The following is a 21,439-nucleotide window of genomic DNA, read 5'->3' as shown; positions in this document are numbered from 1 at the left end:
TGATTTATCTTAAACACGGTGCCTTGCTTGGCGTGATTTGTTTCACTTGGCTGGACAACAGAACAACTTTATCTCCATCACGCCCCTCCAGGTTGTTGACATAAAGTCACAACTAAGCTGATGACTGCCAAGAGGACTGGCCAGACCATTAGCTATGATGATTAAGATGGATATCTACAGGAAAAAAACGGTGCAGGACAGTACCTGCTTGTTCTGTCTAGACATTAATTACTTCTGCTGAGAGCTGTTAACAACACAACTCAACACTTTAGCTCTTTGGAATTTCCCTGCTATATTACTTTTGTTATATAAATAAACAAGAATGTTTGACTGTCCAGTAATTTTTTGTTTTGCATGTCTTTTCTGGTAAGCAGAAAACTGCCCCTTGAGCAGTTTGCAGTACTCCCTTGACCCTAGGGACTCAGTGGGGAGGACAGTGAGCTCAGGCAGCCTGGCCCCCAGCTTATCAACACGCTCCAACCCAGACCACCTGAAGAGGATCTCCTACTCAGAAGTGGCCCTCAACAAGGCACCGTCTGGCCCAGTATTGGTCCAGGATGAGCTTCAATTTCCAGGTTTCAATCCAGTGGCCTCCACGATCCTTTCCAATCCGCGAATAATGAGCCGCTCCCACCACAACCTAGGACAGATGCCAGAGTCTCCAGAGCACCGAGTGGCGGAGTCATACAGTGGCCCGTCGTACAGCAGACTGAGTCAGGCACCACCCAGCCAAGTGGCCTCTCATTTCCAACAACACCAGCGAGCCAGCTCAGACACAGACTCCCTCTCACACCAACAGGACAAGTGAGTTGAAGGAATTGAAATGTTACCCGAAAGCCAGATTTATACACTCATTTGTGAGAGAGAAATAGTTCTCAATAGAAGTAATGGGTGTTGTAAATGCAGACAGATACTTCATCACTTTACCATCCATGAAACTTTGCAGGAACTTGAATGTTTTATGCATTTTCACTCCTTTAATTAGTCCTTTAAAGTCTTATTCAAGCTCAGTTAAGGAAGTGGGAGCTTGTGTTTATTAGTTGGGCCTCTGTGAATTCTTCAGAGTCTCCAAGCTTACGTAGGACAGACCAAGGTTACTAACTGAGGACTTGTTACTGGGACTAAAGCTCTGCCCAACACCACAGAGACACAGAGAGCTACCTCCAGCCTCTAATTAACCCTCTGGGTGTGTGTGCATGTGCACGTGTGTGTGCGGGTTACGCACATGCGTCTTTGTGTCTATGTTTGTGTTTATGTGAGATCAACCAGTGTGTGTGTGTGTGTGTGTGTGTTCCTATTTTAATTTGTAACATACCTGTTTTTGTGCCGGTTGCTCCCTCTGGTGTGAGCTTTACGGACAACGTGTGAATTTAAATAAAGTCAGATTCTGTGTGTGTGTGTGTGTGTGTGTGTGTGTGTGTGTGTGTGTGTGTGTGTGTGTGTGTGTGTGTGTGTGTGTGTGTGTGTGTGTGTGTGTGTGTGTGTGTGTGCGTGTGTGTTTTGTTTTTTCCCATTCTGCTTCTTCTTCATTCCTTTCCTCACTGAGGAAAGTTGTCTTCTCTGCCTAAATCTTCTCCACTTCTCCTTCTCAGATCATTGACCTACAGCAGCCCAGCGTGGAGTTTCACCCGGTCCAAAAAAGAATCAGACACTTCTTCCATAGAGGACGCTGGCCAAGCATATGTATTAGGTAAGCTGACCTGTGAAGGATGATGCAGCTCTGATGAAGCGCAGCACCAGTGGAAAATGTACATCTCTGCTCATATAAATCCACAGAATATTTCATATATTTCATCTGCAGTTAAGGTAGCTGTTGCCTGCAGCTTCAGTTCTCTTTATTTTAAGGAAAGACTTCAAAAGTCAAATGCTACTTGCCTTATTTAGGCCTCAGCAATTTTACCTGCACGTGTTGAGAGTTTTTAAGCAGGCTCATAATCAACAGTGATGTTGAAAGATAAACGGCTTTCTTTTGAACATCAGGAAAGCAAGTAATTATGATGACGTGTACAGAACATGTAATGTTCTGAAAGCAAGCAGTGAGATCTGAAACAAGAGAATTACACTGCGGCAAGTAACAGTAAGTAGGAAAAACAGGTGGTACATCTTACAGTCAATACTTTACATATTTGGTATCATGTTACCTGAAGTGGAGTTCCCACGAGGGCAACATTTGGCGTAGTTATCTTAAAATAGCTTTTATGAAAATCCTAGAAGTTAAATCCCTTTAGTTTAAGTTTCAGGTCACGCTACTCGTAATTCTTTGTGTCAGTTCCTGACTTGAGTGCTCATTATTGATATTAAAGATCAGAAAATGTACATATTTAATCTGATTTCCTTCAAACGAAAGATGAGATTGTGTTGTCCTTTTTAATTGTTCTTCTTTTCATAGTTTGCCTCTTTCAGCATAGATTTTGAATGCACAACATTATGCTCTATTTTAAACATTCATGTGTAGAAAATCTTGTTTACTTCACTTGCTAGTGTTCACATAAAATGATCTGATTATGTAAGGGGCTTCTGCATGTGCTGATAATTAACTGATGACAGTATGTCTCTAGAAACATTTTCCTACATTATTGCCTATAATTTAGCAGAGAGGCAGACAAAACTATTCATTATTCTGTACAGTATAATGTACAAAGCTGACCTCTTGTGTTGTGTTCCTAGGTGTCAGCATGCACAGTTCCTCTGCACCACCTTCAACCCCAGCCTCTGTGAATGGTAAGCATAGACAACAGATTTCCATGCGTTGTGCACAGCGTAACGTCAAAATGCAGGAAACATCAGACTGCTTTCTGCCATCACTCATTTTGTAACGTTCCTAATCCTGCTCTTCAATCTGTTGAACCATATGCTGGCCGTGGCACAGCCAAGTCCGGATATACAAACCAAAAAAATTCTGTGTTCTAAATCACAATTATATAATGCAGAATTGAGTCTCTGTCCTCTCAGTGCTGCCTGCCTGTAGGACTGGCCCCAGTCCCACCATTTAATAGCTTCATGCTTGGCACTGAACTCATGACCTTCCCTTTCATCCTAGCTTAACCCGTCTTTTCAGGCCCATTAGCCAACAGTGCTAAAGTAGGGGCCCCTCAGCAGCACCGTATGCCTGCCTGGACTGATTAGTAGTTTCGGTGTTGATATACTAATGCTCTCAGAGTGGCTGTATATCCCCTGTGAAATTATGTTCCAAAATTACCGCATGAAATATGTCAGAAACGACAAAACACCATGTCTCTACAGTACATAAAATCAAATATCATGTGTCCTTGTGCTGCACAGACTCACTGAAGAAAAAGCTCAGTGCCTTACCGTTTCCAGAGAGAGAAATCACAACTGTACACCTGAAGAAAGATGTGAAATATGGCCTGGGTAAGGGTGTATACATGCATTTTCCAGAAATAACGACTCATTTTTCACAGTCTCTGCTGCCACTTCTCAGCTGTCATAGTTGACAAGTATTATAAATTGCATATAAGGCATTTGTGTTCCCCTGAATGAGCGTATATATTTATGTGTTTATGTCTGTGCATGTGTTTGTTCTCTAGGGTTCCAGGTCGTAGGAGGGGAGAACTCTGGCCGTATGGACCTTGGCACCATCATTAGCTCCATCACTCCTGGGGGTCCTGCTGATGTTAATGGCTGCCTCAAACCTGGTAGACCAGTGTTTTGCTACACTCTTTCGTCCTTTAGGGGTGGATTATGATATTTTTTGTCATCTGCGGTGATAATGGTTAGCATGTCTTGCCACAGCTGGTCATCTTCCATGTGTGTAACAGCTGTAATGTCAATGCAGGTGACCGGCTGATCTCAGTGAATGACGTGAACCTGCAAGGGCTCTCTCATGCCACCACAATAGATATCCTCCAAAATGCTCCTGATGATGTTGCTCTGGTGGTGTCACAGCCCAAAGAGAGGCTTTACAAAGGTAAAAGCATGGATATGATTGTTGTTGCTGTGTGTACATTACACACCAGTATTTTTTCCTATTTCAACACTTGCAGACTGACATGACTGTTCTTCCTTGTTTTGACAGAATCTTCTCCAGGTTTTGTTCCCTACCAAGTCAAGTCTGTATTGAAGGCACTTGACTCTGGCCAGAGACGAGAACCAGACTTTGATACCTCATCGGAGGAGCAGGTGGGAACAGGAAGCCCCAGCTCTCCTCTCCACAGTGGTGGCACACTGTCATCCACCTCCTCCCCAGTCCATCAGCACACCAGCCTCAGTTCTCAGGACTCCAGGCCAAGCGGCGTCGCTAAAATCAGCCAACCCCCTGCTAATGGAGTTCTGCAGTGCCTAGAAAGAGCCACTGCTGCTGCCACAGCTGCTGCCACAGCTGCTGCCACAGCTGCACCCATTGCCCAACATCATAGACCAGAACCGAACGCGGGTGTGGATCCTACGCCACCGGCTCTGCCACCCAAAACGAGGAAAGCTAAAGTGTTAGAAGCTCCCAAGGTTTCCGAGCATTCTGACTGGGGGGATTCAGACATGGATGAGGAGACTTATTCCAGTAGTCAAGAGAAACTCAAAGTCAAAAAGGTGCAGCCTTTGTGTTTGTGAATGAATTGTTGTAAATGCCATCTTTGCTTTTATCCATCATCCTACACACTAGTTGTCTCCTCAGGAGATCTATGAATAAAAACTCGCAAAAGGTTTTTGTTTTATCCTGGTGGAACAAAGATAAACCTTACATAGATATAACAGGATAAGAATGTTTTTTCCAAAAACAAGCATTACACACTACCTCTCAGATGCTTGGCATAACTAACTGCCTGTTGTATATAACGTTTGCCTGTCATTGCATTTACAATGTCAATGCGAGGCCGTTTGTTGCCCGTACACTGCATGGCCTCCCTTGAATGTAATATCTGCTCATTTTCTTCTCCACACTGCCGACTTCAGCTTCCTCACCGTCATCCCGTTTTTCTTTCTGCATGTTCCAGCTTGTGATAATTCAACTTAATAACCTGTTCTCTGTTTGCAGGAATACATCATGGAAAGTTTAAATGGTAATGCCCCAGGGGTCAATAGTCTCCGTCCAGGAGAACTATTTGACGTTGAGCTGTCCAAAAAAGACAGCAGCCTGGGCATAAGTGTCACGGTACTGTTCGGCAAGGTTTTCAGCCTCTTTGTTTTGCCCCCTCTCCCCCTCATCTTGTCACTGTTGTCCGTTTGGGTTTATGTGTTCCTCGGTTTGGTTTGCTTTCTTAACGCTGAATGTTGTCTGTTGTCTGCAAGCTCTTGTGGGAAAATTGTCCTCCAAATTCTTTTTGCATGCTGTCTTTTTTTAATCGTGAAGGATTTTTTTAAATGAATCCACACGAGCTCTTGAATACCCTCACAGTTTAAACAGGACTAGTTAGTGAGCTTTCTTATGGTTTCCTACATGTTTGCTGATGACTCTAGAGTGACTCACTGCAGTGCCACTAATATACTTTCTCTCTGAGGGATTTTGAACCCTGTATTGATTAACATGGATTAATTTACTCCACAATAACAGATCACTTGACTGCCTGTGTTCAGGCCAGGGTTGTTGGCAAATATTTGTGTTCAGAATAATATCTGACTTCAGTGTTGTGTTGTATTAGTAATACAAACAATGAAATAGCCATGAAATTCATCTTTACAATAAACCCACGATCACGACCATCATAGTGAAATGGATACTGAATAGAAATTCACCACATCACTAATTATTCAAATTTAACCACATTGGAGATTTTGTTCATTTTCGACTAATTCATAATTGTCATATGATAAATGCTTTGTCTAAATTATTTGAAAATTCAACCAAAGCTTGATTTAAGTATAAAGGACGTTACTGGGGTAGAACCATATTGGCTGTTCATAAAGTGAAATGGCATTAGCATTACAGTTCACGTCATCTGTGACTGTGCTTTGCAGATAGTGACGTTTTTGAAAAAATAATGTCATTACAAAGCTGTTGAAAGGATGAACTGCTGAAGAAAGAAGAAATTAAGTACTCTCTTTAAAATTAAGCCGTTAAGTCTAACAGGGAATAATCAGAGCGAGTGGGAGACGGGGAAAGAAAAGTGCTGAAAATATCAAAACACTTCATTTCTTTCTGCTGAATTTGGTTTCAGGCAGAACTTTGGTTGGTATTTTATTTCTAATAATAGCTAATGTACAAACACCTTTCTGAACCCAAGGTAAAGACAGCATTTATCATCTAACAATTATACTGAAAATAATAATTAAAAAAAACCCATCCGCACCCACCATCAACCCCCATTCAGAATACATAATGAGCTATTTTCTCTCTGGCTGATGAGACTAAGAGGTGTGTTTGTTTGTCAGGGGGGAGTGAACACAACTGTTCGACATGGAGGCATCTACGTCAAAGCCATCATACCAAAAGGAGCTGCTGAGCTCGATGGAAGGATACATAAAGGTAGCAGCCCAAACACTGATGTTACAAGTAATCACATAAAACAGAACTGCATTAGATTAAAGTGTTCGTCTCCATCTGTTTCCACTCTTTCTGTGTCTCAACTGCTCTGTCTGTCCATTGCTCAGGTGATCGTGTGGTGGCCGTCAATGGAAAAAGTCTGGAGGGAGCCACTCATCAGCAGGCAGTGGAGGCTCTCAGAGACACTGGGCAGGTGAGGGATGACGTTTACCACGAGAACCCTGCTGACAAGCTCTTAAATCACTACCCAGCTGGCCACTAACACTAAGTGAATCTGTTGCTCCCTCAGACAGTGCACTTGTTGCTGGAGAAGGGTCATCCGCCTGCAGACAGCATCCATGCTCCCCTCACACCTCAGTGCACTCCACCATGTGCTGCCAGCGAGCGAGACCAGACCAAGAGCAAAGAGCAGCCACAGGAGGTCAAAGTGAAACCGGAGTACAGCTTTGTTACACCTGGTGAGGCCACAACAAGCCACACAGTGAAGGATTCTCAATCAGTGTGATGATACGTCTTTGGGTTTAAATGATCAAAACTTAAAAGTAACACACTCTAGTACACCTACATGTGCCAGTTAATCCTCTCCCTTGGCTGTGCACCTGTTTTCAGGTGTGTGCAACAGTTTTTCCAGACACCCTAAACCAGGAGTTCTCAAAATTATGATCTCTGTGTGCAAATTTAGAGACCCAGTATATGATGAAGGGCCGCACAGGAAACAAACCCATTCCAAATCTAATCATTTATTTGGTAAGCCTCATTGAAACTAAGCAATCCACAGAAATCCCCGCTCTTGTAAGGGAGCTGCAGTTTGCCGCAGTAGACAAGTAGTATATTAGATATAGGCTATTGAGTAGCCATAGCTACTACAGATTACGTGACTATGGTTATATGTTGAGTTTCAGCAACTCACTCAGAAGATGATGTACTGATTATTTTCCCTATTCTGACATCACAGTCTGGCTTGAGCTCAGACAGGTGCTGATCCGCCTTTCTGGATAGTTACATATGATTGTACCATTTGTAATCCACCATGGACTTGTATTTCATCTGAAATTACTTTGTCTCTCCCACCATTTATTAATCCATCCACCGTCTGTAATCTCTTACTCCATGCAGGATCAGGGAAACTTAAGCCTTCCCCAGCAGACATTGTCTTAGAGACTGAGCGTGCTCTGCATGTCCGTGTCCCCACAGATAACGTGTTTGAGGTGTGCCTGTTGAAGAACACGTCGGGACTGGGTTTCAGTTTTAGTCGAGAGGAGAGCATCCCCGACGAGCCCCACGGCTCCAGCATGGTGCGGGTTAAAAAGCTGTTTCCTGGCCAACCTGCTGCAGAGAGCAGCCGCATCAAAGTGGGTGATGTCATCATGCGGGTCAATCAAACCCCCCTCAAAGGACTCTCGCAACATGTAAGCGGGATATCTGTCCTTCCTGTGCTCACAGCTGGAAATCAAGTTGGAAAAGAATGTTATTTGAAAGCTAAAGCTCTTTTAAATTGTGTGTCTGTGTTTGCTCCTGTTCGTTCACATAGGAGGTGATCTCAGCTTTGCGAGGAACAGGACAGGAGGTGACTTTGCTCCTCTGTCGACCTGAACATGGGATTCTTCCTGAAATGGACAATTCAGCTTTGGTGAGTCTTCCCTTACTGCTGTGTGGTCAAATACCAATAATTGTCGGGAGCTTACTTTTGACTTATTTCTTCCCAGACACCCATGTCATCACCCCGAAAGGAGCCACTGACCCAGGCAGAGTCCAGCCTGAGCTTCGGCAAAGCAGCCTCTCCTCCGGGTACACAAAGCAAGAAGAATCAGTGCATGGTGGAGGAAGCCCTAGAGAGGCTGCGGCTCAAAACCCCCGGTCGGCACAACAGCTACAGTGACAGCACTGATGGGGATGAGGAGGTGGAAGAAGCCTTCAGTCCGAGCGCTTTGGAGCACAGCAGGAAAACTTGGGACCAGAGCGTGTACCACACCCCCAGCAGCAATCTGGGACTGGGACGCTACGACAGCACTGGTCAGCTGGACGAGACCATCCACTCAGCCTTCTACTCCCCCAACTTGTCAGTGACGAGATCGGACCTTAGCATGAGGTACCTGATCAGTGTGTTAATGTAACGCTCCATTTACAACTGGTACTTTTAATGCTTTTTCGTTATCTTCATTGATCTCACGAGGTTTGTGAGATCAGATCTCTGTCGTTCAAGGCAAAAACAGTGCATGAGTGTTGTGCTGTAAATGAGGTATATCGTCTGCATTCGTTATATCCTCTGATATCTCATTTTGTCTTTTGTTTGGACAGGTGTCCTTCATCCCCTGTGACAGCTGATCTGGAGACACTCTCCCCCACTGCTCCAAGCCCAGATCCCCTGCCTCCTCCACTGCCTCTGCCCTTAAACCTCACCGTGTCTGGCAATGGACACGAAATAGAGGAATTTGTCCCGGTAAGAACTGTGGGAGAGAAGCTTTACACTAATATGGATCTTAATTTTTAATCATCTGTTGAGATCAAGGGCAACTCCTGTAACTGTGACTCATCTCGGTTGTTAGGAAGTCGAGCTCAAGGTCTCTTTGGTGAAGTCTGAAAAAGGCAGCCTGGGCTTCACCCTCACCAAAGGTAATGATCACGGATGTTACATCCATGACATCGTCCAGGACCCAGCCAAAGGAGACGGAAGGCTCAGGCCCGGGGACAGAATGATTATGGTACGGATCCATCCCTAATCCCATACTCTGGTCTCAGCCTGTCTTGTTTGCGATTGATTCAAGCTTGGTCTCAGAGTAGTTTTTATTTAAAGGACTGGTTCAACATTTTGGGAATTATGTTCATTCACTTTCTTGCCAAGGGTTAGATAAGAAGATCAGTGCTGCTCTCATGACTGTACATGAACTGTGGAGCCAGAGCCAGGAGCTGATTAGCTGAGCTTAGCTTCCATTCAGACTAGAGGCAAAGGGAAACAGCTAATCTGCCTCTGCCCTTCTGTTTTCACTTTGGACAGCTTTGATTGATCTTTCATCTAACTCTCTGCAAGAAAGAATATAAGTTTCCCAAATCGTCCCTTTCCATAATGTATGAATCTTTCAATTTCCATCTTCAGGTGAACAACACAGATGTGAGCAATATGGGCCACACCGAGGTGGTAAATCTTGTACGTGCAGCCCCCCATGTGGTTGACTTGGTGGTAGGGAGGGTCTTGGAGGCTCCCAAGCCCCCCATAGAAGCCCACCTGCTGCCTGACATTTGGTTCAAGAGCAGCCAAGAACCACTGGGTAAGAAACAGCCCTCATTAACAAGATAAAAGTTCCCCGGCACATCTGAAATTCAGACACTGTCTATCCTCTGTTCAGAGGCTGTGCAAGCGTTCTCAGATGTTGCATCAAAAACCAGTCCAAGTCAAACCTAAATTGTTTTACTCCCTGTTGCATCAGCAGGTTTGGTCCTGGACGGTGGCAGTGACAGCGTATACGGTGTCTTGTTTGTGAAAGACATCCTGCCGGGTTCGATGGCCTCTCAGGAGGGCAGCCTGAGACCACTTGATCTGATCCACTACGTCTGCGGCGCTCCCACCCAAGACCTGACTCTCAGCGAGAGCACCAGACTGTTGGAGCTCTCCCTCGACAATCTCTCTCTCAAGGCCACGAGGTAGTCTTACAGAAAATCTGGTTTTCTGTTTGTTGCTTTAAAATATTGCTTTTAGCTCGAGATATTATACATGGCATCATTTCGCTAACTTAATTTCTCTTTTTTCTTGGGCTCAAAGGGATGGAAAGCCAGTTTCTCCTGGGCAGAAAACTGTCTCTTTTCTTAACACCAACATGAATGGTGCGTTTCACATCCTGAAGGTGTCACCTATGAAAATGTTATCTGTTATTTTGCACATAACCGCAACATTGTTTTCTGTTTAAGGCTTTCTGAAAGGAGAAGACTCAAGAGATGCAGAGTGTCTTGCAGCACTTTGCCCTTTAGAGGTGAGTTAAGCAGTACGTTTATTTTCTCACTCTGTATGCAATTGATGAGCTTGACTTAAAACTTGTTTGACTTGCATTTATTCTCATTTTTGTGTAGAAATTTCAAGTAAATGCCTAAAAAGTTGTTGCTGTTAAAAGCAAATGGTTCCAGTGATTAGCTCGACTGTTGCCATCAAGCTTACGTCTGCTAGCGTTCATTCATTCATTCATTAGGTCTGACTTCTTAATAGCTACTTCATCACCAAACAGTTCTCCCCCAAACATCCTGAATTCAAGGTGTTACATGTCTGTTGGATGAATATGCAGGAGGAGATCATAAAGCTGGATCTGGAGAAGCCGTACGCTGGAGGTCTGGGTTTCTCTGTGATTGGAGGGGAAAGGGGGATCTTTGTCAAGTCCGTCACACCGGGAGGGGTGGCAGAGTCCTCAGGCAAACTGCAAGTGGGAGACAGGCTGCTGAAAGTGAGTGATGTTGGACATTTTGCTGCTTAGAATTTAAGGTCATATTAATGAATTAGCTCTTGACCTCTGCCCACAGTATGACCCAAACAAAATAACAACTCACAGCCATCTCAAGGGTTTTAATAATGACTTTCTGTCTTTTTCTTGCAGGTGAATGAAGAGCTGATGACAGGTGTGTCCCACACCAAAGCTGTCACCACCATCCGTAAAGCTAAAGGCCTGGTGCATCTCATCGTGTCCAGACCGTCAGACCAGAACCCAAACACATACCTGGCCTATCTGCCCATCAACTCTGACAAGTGCAATGGAAACACAGGTACAGTCAGAGGCCCAGAACATCTCTATGTTCATTTGCTTTTCCTGTTTTAATCATTTATGAACTGATCTCTATTTAAAATGAAATCGTGACTCACGTTTGTGTTCATTTTGTTCCTGTCAGACCTGAGTGAGGACAGTAGAGCGAAGACGAAGCTGCGTACTCTCCATGATGAGTTGAAATCTGGCGGTTTCCCTCCAATACCACCAATAGGTAATAACACAGGCCAGAAAACATGCACAACAATGTGGAACTTTGTGTCATTTTATGAAGAAAATGAATTCATTTGTTGCAAATATGACAAACTAGACTTCACCCCCATGTTCCACAGACTATGAAGATGGTCCGCTAGACAAGAAAACAGAGATGGAGCACAGCGCAGAGCTTTCAGAGGACACAGACTGTGATGGCTCTTCTCTACCTGAAGACTCCCCTGAGGTACAGATGGAGTCCAACACCAGACTGACTGAAACATGAGGCTGTCTGAAGCTCATATCTGCTTTGTTTCTTTCCATTTTCTTTGTGCCTGCTCCATAACAGAGTTCCCGGAAAGTGGAATGGCAAGAGGAGAGCGTTGATGATCCGAGGAATGAAAAGTAAGATTAGCTTTTTGGATCGACACCTGTCACATTTACGACTGTGAATATATTCACTTCTCACCATCAGTGTTTTTGAATCAACAGCTATCTGCAGATGAGTGCCGGACAGCCAGAGGAGGATGAAATCACATGGGGAAGTGATGACCTGCCTATTGAAAACATAGAATTCAAATTGAGAGATGGTAAGACTGACTTTGAGTTTGAAATTTCACTCTAAAAATTGTAAATTCTTCACAAAAGTGAATGTGAAATGACGTGTGATAGGGGAGTCTGATCGGGGTGGGCAAATGAGATTTGGATTTCAGCATGTAATTAGTTGGTGAGAGCAGTGAGGTCACAGAAATGTTGTTTCATCTTTTCCCTCTTAGTTTCACATTTATAGGGTCAGATATGTGCTGAATTTCAGATTTCACAGTTCCTTAACTGTTTTTGAGTTATTATGACATCGTCATTTTTTAATTATGTTTGTAAATCTCTTTTAACTGCTCTGTCCTGTCATTCTGTCCTCCCCCCCAGACGGGCCAATCATCACAGAGGATGAGCTGACTTCTTTGCCCCTCGTCAAAGTGGTCCCCGATGGCCAGTACACAGGACCAAAGCTCAACACTGTGGTCAGCATGATGAGGGGCCTCCTGGAGCAGAAAGTCCCGCTGCAGGAGTTCGAAGTAAGGATCTACTTTGAATTTCGATGCCTGCGAATTCTTTGAAATTCAGCAGATTTTTACGAGCGTCTCTTTTCCTTCCTGGCAGAATCTTCAGAATCTCCAGCCTCTGGATGACTGTTTGATAGGTCAGACGAAGGAGAACAAGAAGAAGAATCGCTACAAGAATATTGTTCCCTGTAAGAGAAGTTGTTGGCTTGTGTTTTGTACAGTGTAGCCTAACAGGAAAACTGGATGATGTGAAAATGTCACTAAACCCAAAGCTGGATACTTAAAATGTTGGGCATAATTTTTTATTTTTTTTATATACGCATCTCCTAGTTGACACAACCCGAGTCATGCTGGGCGAAGACGGGGGCTACATCAACGCCAACTTCATCAAGATGTCAGTGAAGGATGAGAACTATGTGTACATTGCCTGTCAGGGTCCCCTACCCACCACTCTGGGTGACTTCTGGCAAATGGTCTGGGAGCAGAAGTCCAACGTGATCGCCATGATGACCCAGGAAGTAGAGGCAGGGAAAGTGAAATGTCAGCGGTACTGGCCAGACACACCGAGGACGGCAGAGATGGTGGACGACAGGTTACAGATCATGTTGATCAAAGACCAGCATCTGGACAACTTCGTCATCCGGCTCATTGAGGTCAAAGATGTCCAGGTTAGTTTATATAGAGACGTTTTCTTTTGATAATTTAGACTTCGATAAACACGCTAACAGAGTCCCTTCCTCCTTAGACCAATGAAATCCAGCATGTAACTCATCTGAACTACACGGGATGGCCCGACCACGGAACGCCCTCGCAACCCGAGCACCTGCTCACATTTATCTCCTATATGAGGCACGCTCATCGATCGGGGCCCATAATCACTCACTGCAGCGCAGGCATCGGTCGATCAGGGACCCTCATCTGTGTGGACGTGGTGCTGGGTCTCATCAGTAAAGATGCTGATGTAAGTAGATGTTCTCATATCTCGTTTATAAGGAAGCTTCTGTTCTTATTTGTACTCTTCTTGTTCAGTATGATCACATCTAATAAACTGTGTTTTGTAGTTTGATATTTCAGACATCGTAAGGAACATGAGACTCCAGAGACACGGAATGGTCCAAACAGAGGTGAGCTTTAACGTTCGCTTTCAGGATGAAGTAGCTTAACTCTCAGCTGTTTTGATCCTACATCTCTTCGGGTCTTGTTTTTTCACACGTCGTCCCTTTTCTCCTACAGGACCAGTACATTTTCTGCTATCAAGTGATCCTCTATGTCCTCAGATGCCTTCAAGCTGAGGAAAACATCTCAGGATAGTGGAAGCCACACATCGCCGTCATGTGGAGGCTGGGTGACAGATTCACAAGAGCAAAACAAAAATGGAGGAGAGTTGACAGAGGCAGAAATTGCCAAATTACACTACATGTTTTTAAAATGCCTTAAAATATTCAGTTCTCTTGAGAGTAAATCCTTTGAAGAAGTCTATATTTTTATGTTTGCTTTTTGAGTTCTCTCTCTTTGGCTGCTACTCCCTTTCAATGCATCTATGGGAACTGCTGATTGTATTTCTTACCGTTACCAACAAGAGAACACTTGTTTTTTGTTTCGTTTTTTTCTCAGATATTCTAAAATAATTCTGAAAGTGACGAATGACTTTGTATTTTATGTGGAACAAAATTGTACTTGTGTATTTTGAATCCTGTTTTGATGCTGGAACATGCCTTGACAGAATACTATGTCAGTATTTGCTTTGTAAATCTATTATACAGTAATTGCTCACTGCCTCTGAGGGTAAATGATGAAATTAAAAGTGTACATATTCATCTCCTGAAAATTAAACTGGATACATTTAAAATTTTATGTAGAGGAAAGTTTCTTTTGAAAAATATTAAATATTTTCCTGACTTTGTCATTTTACTTTACCTTCAGGCGTGCTTTTTAAAGATGGCAAACTTTGTCATTGTTATTGTTAGCATCCATGCTGTGTGAAAGGTTTCCAACACATTCCAAACTTCATTCATATAAACATTAACCAAGTACAGCTTTTCCAGGCTTGCTGACTAACAAAACCACTGAAACATCTGAGGAAGAGAAGCTACAGCTTGTGCACCTGTAGAGGCGTTGGCGACTTCGTAAAAACTGCGTAGGCTTCCACACAGTATTGTAGTAACAAAGCTCATTATTTTGAATCTGTGCTGAGGCTGTCAGTGACTGTCAACTTATTGTTTCTGGCTTTGTAGTTTGTGATGATTTTCTGCATTATATTGGTGTTCATTTGTCAACCCAGCAATCAAACCTCTTGGACTGTAATGCTCCAGAAAAGCAAACATCAGCCTCATAATTGAGCATAGAATTGAACGAACTACACAAAGACTGAACATTGTTGAATTCATATTTGCATTTTTCTGCCTTGCTATTGCATTGGAATACATACTTTGCAGGCGCTCATGTCACTGTCTTTTCACTGTATGTACTCTTTAAACATAATTGTCCCGAATGAATGCACACCCCTGACTTAACACATGCAATAGTGCCATTTTCTTCAGATACAGTGGCAGAAAGCAGATGTTGCTAACAGATGTGTTGTCTTATACCACTTTCACCACCATGTGGTGCCAAAATTCATTATCACATCAATGTAAATTCATTCTGGAAATACTGCCATGTGTCCAGAAATCTTTCATGATAGTTTTTGGGCCTCACCGGCTGTTCAGTTGCCCGTTTAAACACAATAAAGCTACTATTGCTCAATGTGTTAGATAGCCATTTTTCTGTTTCTTTGCACGCCTGGCTTGATGTTTGAGACAATGCAAGTCCTGCAGAATGCATATCAAAGAAAAGTTTCTACAGTTCCAAAATTCATAATGATTAGTCATATTTCCTTTCTAAAGGTTCCTCTCTTAAAATATTTCTGACTGTTATTTTGTTGGAGGATAAAACTCAATAAAGGAGTTTGAAATACGTTAAGCAAAGAAACCTACTAACGTAAATAATGTCACTTCACTTTGTCCTGATTTAACTAAATTAGTGTTATCATTTGTAAGGGGAAAAAAAGTTAAATTGGAGTAAAAAGTTGGTACAAAATACCTCAATACAAACGACAAATGTAAATTGCTAAACGCATTCATGTTGTAAGCAAACTAGCTAGTATGCTAACGCTAGCTTGCTTCTCGCTTCACAACACGAGCTGCGGGGCAAATGTAACGTGGACCAAAGTGGTAAGTAAATAAAGTGGTAGTATTAAAAAATCAATAATATGAAGTATAGCTGTATCGTTTAAACGAACAAGAGCAGCAGCAAAAAAAAAAGAAAAAAAAAAAGCTTTACTCAGAGCGGAAGTGACTTACAGGACCGGACGTGACGTTTGAACTTCGCTGCAAGTTAAATGGCAGCCACCACACTGTCCACGCTGGCCTTGTAAAATCTGCTGGTTTTCACAAATTTCTCTCTGAATAATAGCAAACTCGTCTTAAACCATGTCCGGACGACAAAGCAACAAATTGCCGAACAACTTGCCACAACTGCAGAATCTTATTAAAAGAGACCCGCAGTCATACGTAGAAGAGGTAAGTGTTGTTAGCCAACATTGCTAAAGTTTTTAGCTAGTAGACCTGTTGTTGCTTGTCGGTTTAAGCACACGAGAGCTGTCAGTATGCTGCAGTGGTGAATCACGAGTGGTCGTTGTCGTGTTGTCAACAGTTTCTGCAGCAGTACCGACACTATCAGTCCAATGTGCAGATCTTCAAACTGCAGCCTGACAAGCCGAACAAGGACCTGGCGGAGCTTGTCATGTTTCTTGCTCAGGTACAGTGTGGGTTAAAGCTTGTGCTCACTGGTGAGACTGTGGGGTTTTTGTACCATTAATGCGTAGTACTAGTTAAAGCTCTTATTGTCCTCCAGGTTGCCCACTGTTACCTGCAGCACCTGTCCACCTTTCCACAAGAGCTGTCTGAGTTATTACTGAGTTACCACACAATCCTGGAGCCAGACCTGAGAATGGTGAGAACATGTCAGCACACGAGCTTCTTTTCTCATCCTTATCAATTAATCGATCATCGTTTCAACGCGAGTTTGCTGATGTTTGTGCGGATGAGATGTCTCTTAGCACTTTGTGTGTCTTTGCCAGACCTTCTGCAAGGCGCTGATTCTTCTGAGGAATAAAGATCTGATCGACCCCTCTGGTCTCCTGGAGCTCTTTTTCGAGCTGCTGCGATGTCACGACAAACTTCTCAGAAAGGTTAGTATGTAGATATCATGTAGATATCAGATAATACTTAAAATTTTCCTTGAAATTTTAGGATGTATTGAGATATTTCAATAGATTTTGCTCATTAAAGGTGCTTTTCGTAGCAAGGGGAGAGGAACCCACTGGCCGTAGCTTAGGGTAGATGTTGTTTGTGGTGTTTTGTCGTTTCCCTCATCTCCTTCCAGAAGTGAACATTTGCTTTTCTCTCTCCACAGTCACTGTACACACACATTGTAACAGATATCAAAAACATCAATGCGAAGCACAAAAACAACAAGGTTAACACAGTAAGTGCACACGCTCACGTGCGTTACACCCTCCACGTTTGACTGGTGTTTCAAACAGACGCCGCTCATTAGCTGTGTTGTACTGCTGTGTGTTTCAGACCTTACAGAACTTCATGTACACCATGCTGAGAGACAGTAATCCCATAGCGGCAAAGATCTCCTTAGATGTCATGGTGGAGCTTTACAAAAGAAACATATGGTGAGTTTTATTTGTTCAAAAAGAAAAGAAACTCTTAGTGCTTTTTTTTACCTTTTGGCCATACTTATTGTCTTTTTGTGTCTTAGGAATGATGCCAAAACTGTTAATGTCGTTACAACAGCGTGCTTCTCCAAGGTGACAAAGGTACGTCTTTTTTTATATTTGAAACAGCACTTTTCTTATTATATGACAGAAACAGCAGCAGCAGCAGCAGCAGCAGCCCTGAACATGCTCACCTGCCTCTCTCCTGTTCAGATCCTCGTTACAGGTCTTAAATTCTTTCTGGGCAGAGACGAGGATGAGAAAAATGAGAGTGATTCAGAGTCAGAGGTGAGTTTGTGTGATGCATATATCAGATAGACAGATGTGGTGCAGCTTCGTTGTGCTGTTTTCGTTAAGAGTCAGTCTCATCTTTCAGGCGGAGGGACCATCAGTCCGGGACCTGAAGGTGAGATACGCGACTGGCAAGAAATCCACCAAAAACAAGAAGAAGCTGGAAAAGGCGATGAAAGTCCTGAAGGTATCACCGCCGTGACTGCAGCGCAGAGTCATGACTCACACTGTCACGTCTGTGTTCAAATGAATTCAGCTCATTGTTTTAACTCTTTGGGCAGAAACACAAGAAAAAGAGGAAAGCAGAAATCTTCAATTTCTCCGCCATTCACCTCATTCACGATCCTCAAGGTAGGCTCACCTGTCGTCTCCCCGGCAGCACAGAGAATTTGTCCTTTTGTGCTGCGGCTGACAGAAGTCTGAACTGTCAATTATCTCTGTTTCTTCAGATTTCTCAGAGAAGCTCTTTAAGCAGTTGGAAGACTCTAAAGAGCGCTTCGAGGTGAAGATCATGATGATGGATCTCATATCCAGACTGGTTGGAATCCACGAGGTATCTGACGTGGCTCTCATCGCCTAGTTTGGACGCATGTTTTTAGCGTGATGGCAGTTCAGAATCGGCCCTCATGAATATTCAGAGTAAATTAACCGTTCTTAATAGAGTCATTGCTTTTATGTAGCACAGATTTTCAATAAAGTCTATTTTCACTTGAATTGGCCTATAAGTACTTGAAAAGATATTTAAAGTTGCTGTAATCAACAATTTCATATTAACAGGAGCTCACTTGATGTTTCTATGTGAAAAGGTTGCAGTTGCTTTATAGCTTTTTTCAGCCCGCCGCCCCGCTAGTCAGGTTTGTATAATGAATATTGTTTTGTTTTTTTCCAGCTCTTCCTCTTCAATTTTTATCCCTTCATCCAGAGGTTTCTGCAGCCCCATCAAAGAGGTAAAAAATAGCTCACGGTGAAGAAAATCACTCTGCTGATGAGACATTTTATTAAAAAACTGTCATCTTTCTAGAGGTGACAAAGATCCTCCTGTGTGCTGCTCAGGCTTCCCATCAGCTCGTCCCACCAGAGGTACATTAAGACCAGCGGATCTGTTATTTTATTAATGTGAGCTTATCTTTGGGCTTCCACTGTAACCGTTTTTGTACACTCCCTCGTGTGCAGATCATCGAACCGGTGATCATGACCATCGCCAACAACTTTGTAACCGACAGAAACTCTGGGGAGGTCATGACTGTGGGGTGAGTCGCAGCCTGGTCTTTCACCTGAAATGTGAAGGAATAAATGTTCAAAATTACAAATCCATGCAGTTTTTTTTTTAGTGTGCTGTGTTATAGCATATATTACCCCTTTTTGTACTCCAGTATCAACGCCATTAAGGAAGTGACGGCCCGCTGTCCCCTCGCCATCACGGAAGACTTGCTGCAGGACCTGGCTCAGTACAAAACCCACAAAGACAAGAGTGAGTGACTGCCTGCTTTCTCTCCGCAGTTTTGCTAATTAAAGGAGTTGTGCACGTTTGCACTTACGTTCCCTCACAAAACGTCGTGCTTTTGCCCTCAGATGTGATGATGTCTGCCAGGGCGCTGATCCAGCTGTTCAGGAGTCTTAATCCACAGATGCTGCACAAGAAGGACAGGGTGAGTCAACTGAGCCAACTCTCTGAAATCATGTCTTTAAGAATGAATAATAAATACGCAGGTTTGATGAATATGCGACTTGTACGTGTAAGGGTTTATAATCCCTCTGTGTGCTCTATGTTTGTATGTTGTCCTGTGTGTGTGAAGCTCAGATAAAGAGGAAACATTAGTATGTACGTGGAGATGTAACTGTACATCCGTTCCACTTGTTGTCCAGGGGAGACCCACAGAGGCGTCAGCAGAGGCCAAGATCAAAGACTACGGACAGCTCGAGGCTAAAGACTACATCCCCGGAGCGGAGGTCCTGGAGGTGGAGGAGGAGAACAAAGAGGGAGAGGAGGGCGAAGGTGAGCAGCTATTCATGGGACACTGAACTGATCTGTAGAGCAGAATCCAGTTTCACCCAGCCCTCTGTGTCAATATGAGGCTGATATGCATATTTGTCATATTGCACAACAGATGGCTGGGAGAGTGCCAGCATTAGCGATGATGACGAGGACGAGGATGAGGACGGGGAGTGGGTGGATGTTCACCACTCGTCTGATGAAGACACAGCAGAAGTGGTGAGAATGAAACCGCACAGCTCATCACGCTGCTGGTGGTTCGCTACGCGTTGGGGTTGACGTTCCTGTGTTTGTGTAAGGCCGAGAAGCTTCAGAGCATGCCGGTCGAGGAGAGGAAAGCCCGAGCGGCGGCGGTCAGTGGCAGCAGGCTCCTCACTCAAGACGACTTCAAGAAGATCCGCCTGGCTCAGATGGCCAAGGAGATCGACGCTGCACCGGGAAAGGGCCAGAAGAGGAAGGCTGGGGACAGTGACGACGAGCGCGACGGCAGGTGAGACGGACGTTTGAACCCAGAACATCATTTACAAACAGGAAGCTTTCTTCAGTGAGTTTTTTGAGACACTTTTTTCTCACAAATCTTTCAGAGGGGAGCTGCTGAGCTTGAGGAATATTGAGAAACTGCACAAGAAGCCAAAAGCAGACAAAGAAACGCGCCTGGCAACAGCGATGGTAAAACCTCGTGACCGATTATTACAGATCAGTAATCTGTCTTTGTCTGTCTGACAGCCCAAGCCCACATTTTTGGCATTTTTGATAATTAAAATAATCACTGATTAATTGTCTGTCAACCAGTCACCTCGGCTCTAATGGTGCATTTGGTTTTTTAGGCGGGACGGACCGACCGGAAGGAGTTTGTGAAGAAGCGGACCAGGCTGAACCCACACGCCAGCACCAGCAACAAGGAGAAGAGGAGGACGAAGAACTTCATGATGATGAGACACAGTCAGAACGTCCGAACCAAAGGCAAACGCTCCTTCAGAGAGAAGCAGGTGAGTCTCACCTGTCCGTCACAATGAGCTGCCGTATCTGGTTTGAGTGAGTATAAAGATGAAACGGTCTTCACATTCCAACTGAAAATACTTTGATTTTCTTATCCAGGTCGCTCTACGGGACGCGCTCCTGAAGAAGAGGAAACAGTACAAGTAGGATACCTGGACGTCAGGCTGTGTTTGCCTCACGCCGGCCATCACAAACCTGATCTTTGACTGTCTCCAATAATATTGTACATCCTTCAAGTAGCCTGTAAAACTCAGTTTTTCATGTGTTATTTTCAACTGCTTTCTGAAATAAACCAACTTTGATAATTGTGTGAAGGTTTCTGTGTGAGTAAAGGTCTCAGTGACTCATTTACATGCACAAAATATTCAGTTTTTTTTCCCTTATCCCAAAAAGACGATATTCCCACTAAGACATGTACATGAGCACAGCATCCCTGTTTCATTCGTTCAGCCGTTTTCTTGAAAAGGTCGGTGCTTCATATTGAAAAGCCTGTTGATATCCGAGCCTTTTGTGATGTTTAAAAATAAGTGTGTTTTCTTTTGTGTGTGCGTCTCTACCACAGCCTTGCAAACTGTGCTAAACACACAGGGGACTGTAAGAAACATATTCTGAATGCACTGTACACATGTCCAAAAAAATGTTCCTAAAACCAGAACAATGTTGACATATCACACGTTTTAATCTGAAAATGCCCCATCAGGAGTAATGTCACCATTAATCTGAGAATGCACTCGTCGTAGGCAGCACAGGAAACGGCTTTGGTCACAAAATTTAATCATAAAGTTTGTCACGTATTCATGAGCAGGCACTGACAGAGGAAAGCTATGCATTTAAACTCCAGAAATCCTGTTTTGTGCCAAATCTTTGTTCTAATCTGACCCCATTCGAGTAAAATTATCATATGTAAAACACAGTTTTTAAGATTTGCACTGTTGCTGTGATAGTTTGCAGCAAATT

The 21,439-nt window shown here is 43.6% G+C and overlaps 2 protein-coding genes across 2 annotated transcripts in view; both read left to right on the top strand.

Moving 5' to 3' along the window:
* Positions 1-15,182, top strand: part of ptpn13 (protein tyrosine phosphatase non-receptor type 13) — a 46,420-nt gene extending 31,238 nt beyond the window's left edge. The window contains exons 18-49 of the mRNA XM_070988431.1: positions 375-804; positions 1,593-1,690; positions 2,668-2,721; positions 3,283-3,372; positions 3,549-3,656; positions 3,797-3,928; positions 4,037-4,545; positions 4,991-5,122; positions 6,325-6,418; positions 6,544-6,629; positions 6,726-6,894; positions 7,631-7,845; positions 7,968-8,066; positions 8,143-8,525; positions 8,735-8,876; positions 8,983-9,138; positions 9,531-9,702; positions 9,865-10,075; positions 10,194-10,255; positions 10,340-10,401; positions 10,708-10,863; positions 11,014-11,179; positions 11,303-11,392; positions 11,511-11,617; positions 11,720-11,775; positions 11,863-11,960; positions 12,295-12,443; positions 12,529-12,619; positions 12,762-13,099; positions 13,177-13,392; positions 13,493-13,555; positions 13,665-15,182. Of these exons, the coding sequence (XP_070844532.1) occupies positions 375-804; positions 1,593-1,690; positions 2,668-2,721; positions 3,283-3,372; positions 3,549-3,656; positions 3,797-3,928; positions 4,037-4,545; positions 4,991-5,122; positions 6,325-6,418; positions 6,544-6,629; positions 6,726-6,894; positions 7,631-7,845; positions 7,968-8,066; positions 8,143-8,525; positions 8,735-8,876; positions 8,983-9,138; positions 9,531-9,702; positions 9,865-10,075; positions 10,194-10,255; positions 10,340-10,401; positions 10,708-10,863; positions 11,014-11,179; positions 11,303-11,392; positions 11,511-11,617; positions 11,720-11,775; positions 11,863-11,960; positions 12,295-12,443; positions 12,529-12,619; positions 12,762-13,099; positions 13,177-13,392; positions 13,493-13,555; positions 13,665-13,742 (5,012 nt within the window). The 3' untranslated portion in view covers positions 13,743-15,182. The remainder of the gene's footprint in view (positions 1-374; positions 805-1,592; positions 1,691-2,667; positions 2,722-3,282; positions 3,373-3,548; positions 3,657-3,796; positions 3,929-4,036; positions 4,546-4,990; positions 5,123-6,324; positions 6,419-6,543; positions 6,630-6,725; positions 6,895-7,630; positions 7,846-7,967; positions 8,067-8,142; positions 8,526-8,734; positions 8,877-8,982; positions 9,139-9,530; positions 9,703-9,864; positions 10,076-10,193; positions 10,256-10,339; positions 10,402-10,707; positions 10,864-11,013; positions 11,180-11,302; positions 11,393-11,510; positions 11,618-11,719; positions 11,776-11,862; positions 11,961-12,294; positions 12,444-12,528; positions 12,620-12,761; positions 13,100-13,176; positions 13,393-13,492; positions 13,556-13,664) is intronic.
* Positions 15,183-15,784: 602 nt separating this feature from the next.
* On the top strand, positions 15,785-20,792 carry sdad1 (SDA1 domain containing 1). Its single transcript, XM_070988747.1, has 22 exons — positions 15,785-15,991; positions 16,125-16,229; positions 16,326-16,424; positions 16,552-16,662; positions 16,887-16,958; positions 17,057-17,157; positions 17,244-17,301; positions 17,413-17,487; positions 17,576-17,677; positions 17,772-17,841; positions 17,940-18,043; positions 18,380-18,437; positions 18,512-18,570; positions 18,664-18,740; positions 18,864-18,961; positions 19,063-19,139; positions 19,357-19,486; positions 19,599-19,702; positions 19,783-19,973; positions 20,068-20,152; positions 20,311-20,472; positions 20,582-20,792. Exons 1-22 carry the CDS (start codon positions 15,902-15,904, stop codon positions 20,627-20,629), a joined length of 2,076 nt encoding a protein of 691 aa, XP_070844848.1. The 5' UTR covers positions 15,785-15,901; the 3' UTR covers positions 20,630-20,792.
* The last annotated feature ends 647 nt before the right edge of the window (positions 20,793-21,439 follow it).

Source organism: Chaetodon trifascialis, chromosome 20 (assembly GCF_039877785.1).
Source record: "Chaetodon trifascialis isolate fChaTrf1 chromosome 20, fChaTrf1.hap1, whole genome shotgun sequence".
Taxonomy (NCBI): domain Eukaryota; kingdom Metazoa; phylum Chordata; class Actinopteri; order Chaetodontiformes; family Chaetodontidae; genus Chaetodon; species Chaetodon trifascialis.
The sequence above is the reverse complement of the archived record's forward strand: the minus strand, read 5'-3'. Positions and strand labels throughout refer to the sequence as shown.